Source organism: Akebia trifoliata, chromosome 7, assembly GCF_017979445.1.
Source record: "Akebia trifoliata isolate Shusen 1 chromosome 7, ASM1797944v1, whole genome shotgun sequence".
In the NCBI taxonomy this organism is placed as follows: domain Eukaryota; kingdom Viridiplantae; phylum Streptophyta; class Magnoliopsida; order Ranunculales; family Lardizabalaceae; genus Akebia; species Akebia trifoliata.
In genome coordinates this window covers 1,797,368-1,810,439 of record NC_141381.1, presented here as the reverse complement: position 1 = coordinate 1,810,439, position 13,072 = coordinate 1,797,368, and the positions used below count along the sequence as shown (strand labels likewise).

At 35.4% G+C, this 13,072-nt stretch overlaps 1 protein-coding gene and 1 long non-coding RNA gene across 2 annotated transcripts; one reads left to right on the top strand and one right to left on the bottom strand.

Annotated features, from left to right (window-relative positions):
* The first annotated feature begins 1,050 nt into the window (after positions 1-1,050).
* Positions 1,051-9,767, top strand: TOM3 (tobamovirus multiplication protein 3). The gene is made up of 11 exons (XM_086447006.1): positions 1,051-1,344; positions 1,854-1,944; positions 2,052-2,104; positions 2,196-2,288; positions 2,411-2,482; positions 7,624-7,696; positions 7,809-7,854; positions 8,335-8,398; positions 8,472-8,525; positions 8,778-8,855; positions 9,333-9,767. The coding sequence occupies exons 1-11, from the start codon at positions 1,201-1,203 to the stop codon at positions 9,423-9,425; spliced, it is 861 nt and encodes a 286-aa protein (XP_086303132.1). The 5' UTR covers positions 1,051-1,200; the 3' UTR covers positions 9,426-9,767.
* Positions 2,512-8,377, bottom strand: LOC147397923 (uncharacterized). The gene is made up of 2 exons (XR_015179674.1): positions 8,286-8,377; positions 2,512-4,631 (listed from the first exon to the last, which is right to left on the bottom strand). It is a non-coding gene; the product is annotated as an uncharacterized LOC147397923 (long non-coding RNA).
* Positions 9,768-13,072: the final 3,305 nt, after the last annotated feature.

Here is a 13,072-nt window from a genome sequence, read left to right as displayed (position 1 = left end):
AAGGCGGAGTACACGATTGCAACTTAGGCGGGCCAAACCTGAACCTAATGGGTTCAACCCAACCGCTTGGTCAGGATTAACTAGGGGTCGAGCTTGGATTTGAGAATTCTTTTTTGACGAAATGAAATTAGGTTGGGTTCGGGCATAGAGATTAGATTGTCCGAACCCAAATTTAATACGATAGACACAAAAAAAAAAAAATCCTTTGACATACATCCTTTGATCATCTGTCACGTGTATGGTTCTCATGTAGTAGAATTTTGTGACTTCTATAATAGGTATTTGATTAAAAGAATTAATGATATTGTAAATATTTAATTATTAAAAATGATATGATCTCAATCGAAGGTTTGTTGATTAACAAACATGATAAGTAAAGTTCCCTTTGATCTCGAAGGGAGTTTTTGTGAAAAAGTGTAAAAGTTAAGAATTTGTTTGAATACACTTTAAAAAGTAAGTTTGAATTCATTTAAAAAAAACTATTATTTTCCTTGTATTTACTTTCTATTCAAACAGAGCCCAAGTTTGACAAGTAAGTCTTTCTAAATACGTAATAAAATACAGTCGTGATTTTCTTACTCCCCCCAAACTCACTTGATGTGTCATGTGCATATGTGCAATTGTGTATCCTGAGAAATTTTTTTATGGTTAATGCACATGCCACATGAGGATAGTTTGACATAAGGGAACTGAAAAAACCATTATTCGATATAAACTAATAAATTTAGTTGAGTCGTTTGATTCGACCCGTGGATCATCGAGTTGACTCGTCATGTCGACATCCGAGTTGAGCTTGAGATGGATAAATCACATTTAAACACACGTGCGATCCGTAGACTATAAATGCGTGGAGTCTATGATGCAAAGCAGTGTGTCGAGCTGGCGACCCACGTTTCCGCGGCCAAAGCTCAAATTAGCTGTATTGGGAAACTGACACGTGTCGGTAAAATAATCCAAATTACCTGCTATTGCCCTTATCGAATCTCGTGTGTCGTGGAAGGTCTAGAAAATTTAAACATAGAAAAATAAAGCCTCTCTCTCCATTCTTTATCTTTTGGTCCAAGGTGGTCTGCCGTTCCGTACCAGCTTTCCTTCAGATTCTCTGTTTGATTTAGAGAGAGAGAGAGAGAGAGAGAGAGAGAGAGAAGAATCTCCGAGGACCTTTTCGCCGGAAAATTAGAATTACGGGCGAGTATTCTGATGTCTTCGCCATCGTCGGTGATGGCGCTCGAACTTAAAGACGCTTCCGATTGGTGGGAAGATGTGAACAATTCATCTGTGTGGCAGGATCGGATCTATCATACACTCGCCGGACTTTATGGCGTAGTTGCTGTCGTCGCTCTGGTGAAATTTCCTTCGTTTTTAATTGGAATTCGATAAGAATTGGTTTGATTATATATGGGATTTTGAGTAATCTTCCATTTAGGGTTTCAAATTTATGTTTCTGAGTTGTAATTCCGATTAGGGTTAGGGTTTTTACTTTGAATTTGGTAAGAATCGTTATGTTTATTTATGGGGTTTTTGAATAATCTTCAATTTAGGGTTTCAAATTTATCTTCTTGAATTGTAATTCTGATTAGGGTCAGTGTTTTTAATTTGAATTCTGTAAGAATTTTTCTGTTTATTCATGGGTTTTAAGTAATCTTCAATTTGGGGTTTCAAAATTTTCTACTTGAGTTCTAATTCTGATTAAGGAAAGCGTTTTTTAATTTGAATTATGTAAAAATCGTTCTGTTTATTTATGGGGTTTTGAGTAATCTTCAGTTTAGGGTTTCAAATTATCTTTTCGAGTTGTAATTCTGATTAGGGTTAGGGTTTGGTTTTGGATTTATTAAATTGATATTGAACTGCAGATCCAACTCGTTCGAATTGAATTAAGAGTGCCCGAGTATGGTTGGACCACACAGAAGGTCTTCCATTTCTTGAACTTTATTGTGAACGCTGGTTCGTATCTGTATGTGTATGCTTTTGGGGTGTGTTTTACTCTCAGTAGTGTTGCTAGGGTTTGGGCTGTGTGTTTCCTAATTGTTATTCTTGCTTGTGTTTGATAGTTCGGTCATTGGTCTTTGTATTCCGCCGGAATGTGCAACTGATAAATCCCGAGGTTTGGATTGATATTTCTTGGTGATTCTCGTTTCTGGGCATGCTTTATGTTTATTAGTTCTAATGGTAGTTTGCTTTGGATTGGCTGTCAGATTGTCCAACATATATTGCTTGATATGCCTAGTCTTGCGTTCTTCACGACATATGCACTTTTGGTTCTTTTCTGGGCTGAGATATACTACCAGGTTGGAATTCACATTATGGTTCATATATATATATATATATATATATATTTCTGTTGGTTGATGACTTGATTCAACTAGAAGTAGTGTTTTTTAAATTGTTTTTGTTACATGATATTTGACAGGCACGTGCTGTATCTACTGATGGGCTTAGGCCAAGTTTCTACACAATTAATGCTGTGGTGTATGCCATACAGGTAAAGTCTTTGTTTATTTTGTTTATATAATAATGTAAGTCCCAGTAGAGGGAGATTTGTGAGCTGTACTATTTTGCATGGAAGTGGAACCATGTTTCACATTTATTATTCAATTATTATGTAATATTTTCACAATCACATTGTATTCTAAGACAATGCCACAATATTAACTTGTTATCTTACAAATTAAATAATCTCGTCACATATCATCATTACCAGTGCCTTATCCTGAATATTTTGGTTTGCCTTTATTTAACACAAATCTTGTTCCTCCATTTAAGTTTTAACTCCATATCACGAGCATTTGTGTATAAAATAGATTTGGATTCTGATTCAGTCACGTCACTTAAAATTATACCTACTAATTTATATTGATAATGGTTGGTTCACAAATGTGGGCCCTTTGATTTTTCATGGCTTATTTTTGGTCATGAGGTGACTAACTAAAAGCTAATGAATGCCATAAATGTCTCTGAGAAATTTGATCACCACCTTATGAGATGGGAGACTTTCTAGGCCCAAGAAAGAAGGTGGTGTTAAGTTTCAAGGGTATTTTGTAAATTGTTGAGTTTAGCAACTTTGAATGGAAGTTGTCTTTAAAGAATTCTTGAATGGATACTTCTTGTACCATTCTCTACTAAATGTAGAAGAAGATGGTAGATCATGGGAAGAAAAGAATCTGAATTTTATTTACAGGAGGGTATTTAGTCAATTTTCATCAGTCTATTTGTATAGACTAAGGTCAAAGGAGCATGCTATTAGTTTGAAAATTTAGGGGTATGTCTCAAATATTATTAAAATGTGGAGGGGGTGTAAAAAAAAAGAGGATGATAAAACATTGAAGTTTGCTAGGTTAGCCGCTTTTCACGAACCAAGAGCGAACTGTACCGCGAACGGGTTCGGTTCTTCCACAGAGAATCCGGTAACCCAAGTCTCAACAATGCTTTTAAGTTTTAACAGTAGAGGTAAGATTTTGTTGACGAAGTTACCATTTGGAATATGTTGATGCATCTTTAAAGAAAGAAATAAGACACATTGAATATATGGTGTGCTTGTAGGAGGTTATTCTAGTTGTTAAAGCAACTTTGTTCTACTAGTTGAAGATTTATCTAGAATTTAAAGGGGCTCTCTTTGAAGATTTTGTTTTTAGGTGGACTTTGTAGCTATTGGGTTGGATGATGCTTTTGTAAGTTGAGAGTTTTTGGAGGGGTTGTTTGGGGTGTTAAAGTGGTTTTTTGCTTGGTTTGGCCACCCTAGGTAGGCTTTTTTCCTCCGATCTGTATTTTTCTATTTTTATGAATGGAATTGCAATATTTATTTAAAAAAATATAAATTTAATATTATAAGAAACTTAATAAACCTATTCAACCCAAATAATGTTAGGCTTCTAGCTGGCTTATGTTAAGCAACATGACCAAGGTAATATGTACTTCGGCCTTTTTGGTAAGCAAACAAATTTCTATTAGTAAAAAAGGGGAGGAGGTCGAGACCATCCCAATTCCCAAGAACAAAACACACATACATAAAGGACTAAGCCAATGCTAAATTCCCACCGAACTAGGAAACCTTCAAAGAAGGCTCATTTAAATTCTTTAAATACTTTGCCCCCCCAAAAGAACAAAAGAAGGCCTTTAATTTTGATAATCATATCCTCAACCAATTGCTCCCTTTCTTAAAAAATTTCAGTTGTTTCTCTCTTTTTATATGCCCCAACAAATTGCAAACAGAGTGATTCTCCCATAGAATTCTCTTTTGATCTTTCAATACGCCACCCTTATTGAATCCAAGATTGGGATAAAGCCCCAGCTGATGATCAGAAGCACCCATGTCAAAAAACGATAGGAAGTGGATCAAAATCTTGTGGGTAGCAACACAATGAATTAGGATATGGTCCATTGACTAATCACTCTTCTTGCATAAGTAAAGATTTTTCATAGGATACCCTTTCCCAATGATTAGGTCAAGGGTAGGGATCTTCCGCAATGTCATCGTCCACATAAAAAATGAGACTTTGGAAGCAAGTCTGCAACTTTGGCGTCCCATATATGGTTGTTTACTTTGGTATCTCATCTTGTTTGCATTTTGTTGGTGTGTTGCATTAGAGTTATCTCCGTTTACCTCCACTTTAGAGTTATCTCAGCTTTGGTCCCTGAGGAGTTTCAAGATGTTAGAATGTTGGAAATTGGGCATGATTGGAAGGAAATTTGTGAAGTGGCCAAGAAGAAAAAAGGTCATATAATTTATTTTTGAAAATAAAAAGAAGTCATGGCCATGCTGGAAAAAGCTAGAAAAGCAAATGTTTTATATTTAACTTTGATGGAAGCACCTTTTGTATTCTCAAGTGGCTTGTGTTGTTAGTATATAACCTATGACCTTGAAGTTGATTTGCGTTGGAAGCATTTTTGGGGATTATGGAGTTTTGTTGCTCAAAGAGTATTTTAGTCTAGTCAAAATTAGAAGTTCCAATGAGGGCAGCTACTTGTTGAAAGGATTGAGGACCATCAAAGTACTCAACTCCAGACAACTGAAGTGGTGTTGACTAGGCTAATTCATCAACCGGGCATCATGCTGTTGGGGTTTAATGCCGTTGACCTTATTCAAATAAAGATTCTATTTCCTTTCTATCTGAAACCTTGGCATAGACTTAAGCTAAGATCCTATCACAAAAGTCAAATAAAAAGAAAGGAAAAATAATATAATTTTTATTTTTTAGTAGTTTTTGGAATGAAAGCTGTACTTCCTTATGGCGCTATCCCCAAAACAACCTTTTTTTGGACCCATTTATCAAGAACTTGGAAAAAACATCATTGATCATATAATAAGATCGTGTGCAACTTATAATGTTATTTATAGTAATGCACTTAGAAAATGCAAACTTCGAGGATTGTTTGCTTATAATAGGGAAATTCTAGATCATAGATAGTGCTGTTTCCTAGTGTGGAATGCATACATACCTTTCCTGGCACGGGTGATGTGGAAACTACTAGTGTGCCAAATGTGGGGTTATTTCTCTGGACGAATGGTCAAGAAAGTATTCTAATGGTTGACAACGCGATTAAGAGACACAGGATTAGGCTCAATATTGTCTTCTCAATGAGGAAAGTGGTGTGCATTATTTGATAATCGTCTCTTTCATTGTGGTTAGGGAATGGTATATTGTAAGAGTTCATTGATTTGGGGTTTCTTTAGAAGATTTTGCATTGTATAGTAATTTGCGGGGAATTTTGAAAGAAAGAAGCAATCATTTTTTGAAGTCAAGTTTGATAAGTGGTGTTGGTGATCAATAAAACTTCTTAATTTCATTGGTCTGTATGGTCAAGGAGTTTTTTGGGTATAATTTTACCTTTTCATCGTTCTTTGGGATGTACATAGTTTATGGCAACAGTCTTAAATCTGTTTTTGTTGATAATGCTTAGGATGCAGTGAAGAAGAAGGATCTATTGCAAGTCTTGGCAAATGACTTGAAATGAAGAAAACATACAAAGATATATAAAAGAAAAATGCTAGCCTCAACCCATGGGTCCAGGATCTCCATCAACATGACTGTTGGGATGTTAGGGATTCCCCTAGGAAGAAGTGTATTAATCTCTTAGAAAATCAGATATTAAAACCCAAGCATTCATAGTTAAAATCCAATTTAAAGGTACCAGGAAATTTGGCCACGCCTTGTTACAGTCATATGGATTTAGATGCTATGGACGTCACCAAGTCTTCTACATACTCCCTGGCAATATGTCAGAAATCCTTAAGATCTTTCTCTTCTCCTTCGTTTGGAATTAACACAATGACAATGTTATTGGAGTATCCATCAATGTGGGCTTCTTGAAAGAATTCCTTCACCCCCCCTCATAACATCTACTTTGGTTATCTTCCAACACTTATAAGAAAATGCAGGAGAGAAACCACCAACCCAAGGGCCCAATTACCTCTTAAGTGACTAATTTCTTGAAGGATTCCATCTCTTCTTTAAAGGCACTTCCAACCAATCTCGAGAAGTGGAGGTTAAAGGATAAACAACCAAATTGTAAATTTTTAACCCATCAAGGCAAGATATGAATGAATTGATTCAAGTTATGCGTGGTATAGAAATCTAACACCTTTTCTCTGACTGGTGAGAAATCTACCTCATACTTCAGGACATTTTCCTATTCATCTGACAAGGAATTACCCAGTTTGAGCGGAGAGTTGTTATCAAACTTGCACTGCTTGTCTTGCAGGAGATTCTCCTTTTATTCTTCATGTTAGATGTGCCCATGTCTACTTTTCTATCAATACGGGCTATCACTTAAAGTAACAGTTCTTATTAACATCCACTTTCCCAAAATCCTCCTTATTCTTCCTTTTTTCACTTGCACTATTCATGGGGAATGCATAACCCATTATTCCAACTAAAAGGGGAAGGATCCCACCATGCATTTTCAATTGAAAAATAAATAAAGAAAAATAGTTGAAACTAGTAACACAAGGTTCAATGAATATGAATGCATAACAAACATATGTAATAAGTGTTTAAATACAGAAAGGTGAGAAGTTTCAGAGTTCTTTTAATCACCTCCTAAAAAAAGCTGTTCAAATTGTCTGGTTGTGAGGTTGATGTCTTGAATGTCTCCCAACTTAGAAAATTTAGTGTTTTATTGAGATATACTTTTCTTGAGAAAGTTGATATCTTAGTGCTTCAATCTTCTACTTATGGTTTTACTCCTGTCCACTCGCTAACAGCTTATTTATGTTTTATTCTTGCATGATTTTACTTTTCAGAAAAAAAAAATCTTGCATGATCACACCAATCCTTGCAAGGACATTTAGGTTGTGAGGATCATCATAAAGTTTGCTGTACTTTTAATTGCACATGAACAAATCGATCTTTTGCAACCCATCGAAAATGGTTCTGTATATTTTGCATTAATTTTATCATCAAAGCGATATCCCAAAAATAATTTGGGGTTGGCTGAATGAATCCTGTTCCTCCATTCACTTGTCATATTTTGCATTCTATGTTTCATTTTATTTATGACTAGTGTGTTCACACCAAGGTTATCTATATCACATCTAGTTCTATTGGTTGAAACCTCCTTTTCCTAGTTGGTTGATGTTGACATGAACTTGAAGTTTTTTTTTTTTCTTTCTGAAAATGATCACAGATAGCTATGTGGTTTATCTTGTGGTGGAAGCCTATCCCAGTTGTTATCACCCTTACCAAGATATTCTTTGCAGGTTTGTCCATCATTGCAAACGATAAATATCTTTTACAATACTATGTTTAACTGAGTTTCAGTTTATTCAAGGGAGAACATCTTGATACCTTACCATCATGTATGTTGGGCAGGTGTCTCTTTATTTGCGGCCCTTGGATTTCTTCTTTATGGAGGGAGGTATTTTTTTTAACTTTACTTTTCCTACCACGATTGTTTAATCTTGGAGCCACATGATTGCATGACCATAAGTCCAAAACCGATAGTCTTACATAGAGACATGCACGACCAAGAGATATACTTACATAACATAGTGCATTAGCTCTACACCCGATCTGTAGCATACAAAAGGCCTGTACTATAACCCATAAAAAAAAAGAGTCCACTACCAGCAATTTAGGTACATTCTTAGTGCCTCACCTCGAGTATGGCCCATGATATGACAACCATCCTCCTGGATGTGTCATGGACTGAAAATCAGAGAACCTAGATATATTTGTCAAGCTACCTATCATAGATCCCATTTGGACCAACACTCTAACAGTACTGCCTGAAAGAATATGGTGTAATGTCTGACCAACACACATGATGCTAATGGATCTTAAAGTTACCTGCATTGTTCTGATGGTTCTTTCCTTTTTGGCTGTCCGCTTGTGCCAGGCTTTTCCTAATGCTGCAACGCTTTCCTGTTGAATCGAAAGGGAGACGCAAGAAGTTACAGGAGGTATTTTTTCGTCCCTTACATAGTTTCAGGATGTCTTCATACTTCCAATTTTAATTGTATGTTGTTTTTACAGGTTGGTTATGTGACAACCATATGTTTCTCGTGTTTCCTTATAAGATGCATTATGGTAAGTCCTATGCTACTCTTTACTAGTTGTAAAGAATACCCACATGTACACAATTCATAAGTACAAGAAATATAACCGTTAATGGAAAAGGTGTTTGATACTGCACCACATCTGTCACCGCTGATTGTTGGAATCACAACATGGATCTATTTTCCAATCCATGAAGGTGATGGTGACATAAATACTACTGGAGCATCGGCTTCTAATAGCTCCATCTGCCTTTTTAATAGATTGGAATTTTCTATGCTACAGATGTTCTTCAATGCATTTGATAAAGCCGCTGACCTTGATCTCTTGAATCATCCAATTCTGAACTTTCTATACTATCTGGTAAGTTTTGGTTATTGTGAAATGCATTGGAATTTAATTAAATCAAGAACGTAGTTTTAGAAAGGTGAAAATGTTCAGTGAGGTTGATTTTCAGATGCTTCTGGCTCTGGAAACTACATTTCTGGTCTTTAGAAAATGAGAACCATGTACCCCCCCATGTGTGACCACTGTGGGAACAAATTTTGTATTCTTGAAGGAACAGGCACTATTGATCTCCCTTACAGACCTGAGACCATCCAATAGATTAATAATATCTTGGATGGGCTATGAGATGAAACTTTTGTTTTATCAATTCTCTTGAAGCCTGTAATTGATTGAATAATTTTATCCTCCAAATGGAGTGGTTTGGGCTGTTATAACCTATACCAGTGGACATGACCCTTCAGATGAATGTTTGGGTTGATAGGCACATATACATATACATTTACATATACCGAATGTTTTGTCAATTTTGTTTATTGTTTTCTTGTGCCACAGTTGGTGGAGATTCTTCCCTCTTCTCTGGTCCTTTTTATTCTGAGGAAATTGCCTCCCAAGCGCGGGATTACACAGTATCACCCAATCCGTTGAGAGTCTGGGATGATGAAGCATGTGGTGGTGGCACGGAAACCTGCTAAGTGATGGTTTGTGTTTGGAGAAGCTCATCTTCCCTCATAAGTATGCAAAAGATAAGACGGGAATGGCAAAGATTGACCACTCCATAGGAGTTGCCGAGCTCATTGGATTTGTTGGAAAGAGGGTTCTGTTTATTCAGAAGTGTTGTAGATTTTGTGGAAAAAAAAAGACCTTTCTCTGGGTAAGGATTGTGAAATATTTCCAGGTGCTTTTAGTGCATTTTAACCTCCACCTTGGTTGGCTATATATATACAGATCTAATATTATAGATGCTTTATGGTTTTATAGTTGGGAGAAGATGATCATGCTAAATTAAGTTTTCTTATTTTTATCCTTTTATCATGCTTGCGATGGGATGCAAAACATACTGAATTAAGTTGTTATTTTTATCTTTTTATTATTCCCAAGTTGGGATGCAACACACACACACACACACACACACACACACACACATATATATTGCTATTGATCTCTACTGCAGTGTGCCTTCTTTGGAGGATGCCCCAAGCTGGGGAAATTGATAAGAGGGGAGGTTGGCAGTGGGGAAATTTTCCGTAAGATTCATCCTAGAGTGACTGCAGAACACTGCGTTCAACACTGAGCTGATGTGGAGGGGTGTGCACAAGAGTCTTCGATGCTATTCAGAGTGCAATCTTGGAGACTCATTAAGACCGCACATTCCCATTGGTCCATGTGTATTGAAGGACATTCTAAAATTACGAAAACACTCACGTTGGGATGCCCTTCAATACACGTGAACCAATGAGAATATGTGGTCTTGTTAAGGTCTCCAAAATGTCGGTCCAAAATAGCACACACTACTTTTCATGTGTATCTTGAGGAAGAACATTAACAGTACTGTGCACACCTCTAAGTCAGCTCAGTGTCGAACAGGCTGTCCGATAGTATATTCCTTTTCGTAATGAGGATGTTAGTTTGACAGTAATGCTTTGTGAACTTTGTTCCTCAAAAGAAGAGAAGCTAGATGAGGAAGTAATTTGACAATGAATATAAGATCATGCAGAGACCAGGATAAAGTATCAGAGGAAAAATAAGAAAAGCAGCAAAGATGGGGTGTGATGGTAGAACAATCATACCTGGGAGTAAAATTTGCAAGCCCTTAAGGATTTGAGATTCTCCTCCATGAGAAGGGATCGGCTTCTCTGTCTCTTCTTCCTTACTGGTTGAGGAGAATTATGTGCTTTTTTTTTTTGGTGGGGGGGTTCTTAAGCTTTTCCTTCTTCGCCTAACAGTCTTTTAAAAAAAAAGTCTGCAGCATTTGAATGTTAGGTTTTCTAGTACGTATAGCTTAGTTAACGTTTCATAAACGTTAACTAAGCTACCATACTTAGGAATATAAAAAATCCCTTGATGACGTGTCTTATAAAAATCAGGAAGGTTACATTACACCTTATCTCCGTGACCCTAATCCATGATCAATATGTGATGAGTTTGTAGGTCCCACATGGAGAGAGTTTTAAGATTGGTTGTTAGATGATGATCTGGATGATAAAAATGGGAATCATTAAAATAAAAAAGCAGCTAATTCTGAGGTCACTTCAGCATTATTCATTATAAATTTAAGCTAATTATTTTTCTGAATATTAGAGATACTCCCTTATGATTTGATACTAATGACATGCATCACTTGACCTCAGTCTTCTACATAGATTAAGGAAAAAAGACTCAAGTGCTCTTATCTTCAATTTCTTAAAAAAAAAAAAAAAATTCAGATTTTTCTTCTCAAAACTAGTCTGGTTTGTTTGTGCATATATATAAAATTCAAGTATACAAGTTATAATTACAATTATAATATTAAAAAAATTCTAAGTTAAATAGAAATGAATTAATAAAATTATCTAAATTTTAAATATCAACAATGAAAAAAAAAAAAATTCAGTTAAAAAAATATTTGGTTCATTGAACCAGGTCAAAATTCAGTGGCTTTGTGGTTTGCTTGAGTTTGTGAACCCAATACGAATTGGTTCGCTTCGTACCGATTTGTGATTTGGACTAATAGAAACGAATTGGGTAACATAGTTCAATTCATCGTTTTCAACCTAAGACTAATCATTTACACAAAACCCTAGATTTTGTACCCAAAATCATCATTTTCAATTTTCTCAAAATTATTGTATTTTTCTCTTCTTAAGACCAACCATCTTCAAGTTTTTCAGCCTCCAGGGTAATTTTAATCTATTCAACCTTCTTTTCATCCATCATTTTCTACATAGTCTGTTTTGTATAGAACTTCAAATTTTTTTACCTAAAAATTTCATCATTTTATACTTTCTCAATAAATTGTATCTTTCCTTGAGATTTAAAGGTTGAAGTAGATAACATCTTAAGGTAGATGATGAGGATTAAGATTTTTATCCAAAAAGGTTGAAGATGAGAGCATTTGAGTCATTTTCCCTGAGTCTATGTAGAAGATTGAGGTCAAGGTATGCATGACAAAAATTTCAAAATATATGGGGTATCTCTAATATTCCACAAAACATGAGGGCCTATTCAAATCACCCTAAATTTTCAATATAACATTTAGATGGCCAAAATAGGTATAAAAAAAATGTACTACATATTTACTTGAAAAATTCAATTGCTTCTCTTTGTCTTATGAATAAGTAAAAAAGACTTCCCATTATATACACTTTCTTCTTCTCAAATAAATCCTTAATTTTTCACTGATTTTAAGGATATGTTTGATTGCACATGGAAAATAGGGTGAAAAATCAATTTCTATAGAAAATGACATTTTTCATTTGTTTGATTGCATTTTTTCATGAAATTGATTTTTCACTCCAATCAAAAAGTCTACTAAAATATGAATTTTGCTTTTTTACTTATATGGGTGGAAAAGTGAAATCAACCCATATTTTTCATCCTCAAATTTCATCATCACACTAACTTTGTCATTGTCACCGTTGCTTTAACCGTCATCACCATCTTTGACTACCTTCTCTCTCTCTCTCTCTCTCTCTCTTCATCTTCTTCTTCTTCTCATTTTTTCCTCACATCTGCCGCCACCACCACCATCACCAAGTCCTCCTCCCTACCCTCTTATCATTTCCCAAGCTTCTCCTTCTCCTCCTCCTCCTCCTTCTTCTTCATCTTCTTCATTTGTCTTAGATAATTTTCTCATGATTTTATCCAAGTAAAATCAAACAATGAAATTTGATTTTCCAACCCTACCTATTTTCCACAATTATTTTTTCATGGATTTCAAATTTCATAGAAAGTCACTTTCCATGCAATTAAACATAACCAAGTTTCTTTATCAGTGAAAAAGTCATCATTGATCAAATGACCACCTATCTATATGGATCAAATGTCCACCATGTATCACCTAAAAAATTATTGGACGTCAATGATGTAAAACATAAAATTTTATGAACTTAAAAAAATGACTTATTTTTTACCATTAAGTTTGAATATTAAACTTGAGAGTCGTCCATTTTCAGAGTCTTAGATCAGTTAATTACTTTTTTAATTTTTTTAATAAATATTTTTAACTTAATCTAGACACCTAGCTCAAGGTGTATGAGGCAGACCAACATGGCAGTCTATGTAGCCCATACGAGGACCTCGGTATTATGGTTTGT

What these genes read in the sequence shown, in the direction of transcription:
- TOM3 (XM_086447006.1), top strand. Translation starts at nt 1,201, where the DNA reads ATGTCTTCGCCATCGTCGGTGATGGCGCTCGAACTTAAAGACGCTTCC. An exon ending in TAGTTGCTGTCGTCGCTCTG is followed by an intron (nt 1,345 to 1,853) that starts GTGAAATTTCCT and finishes ATTGAACTGCAG; the next exon opens with ATCCAACTCGTTCGAATTGA. An exon ending in TTTCTTCTTTATGGAGGGAG is followed by an intron (nt 7,855 to 8,334) that starts GTATTTTTTTTA and finishes CGCTTGTGCCAG; the next exon opens with GCTTTTCCTAATGCTGCAAC.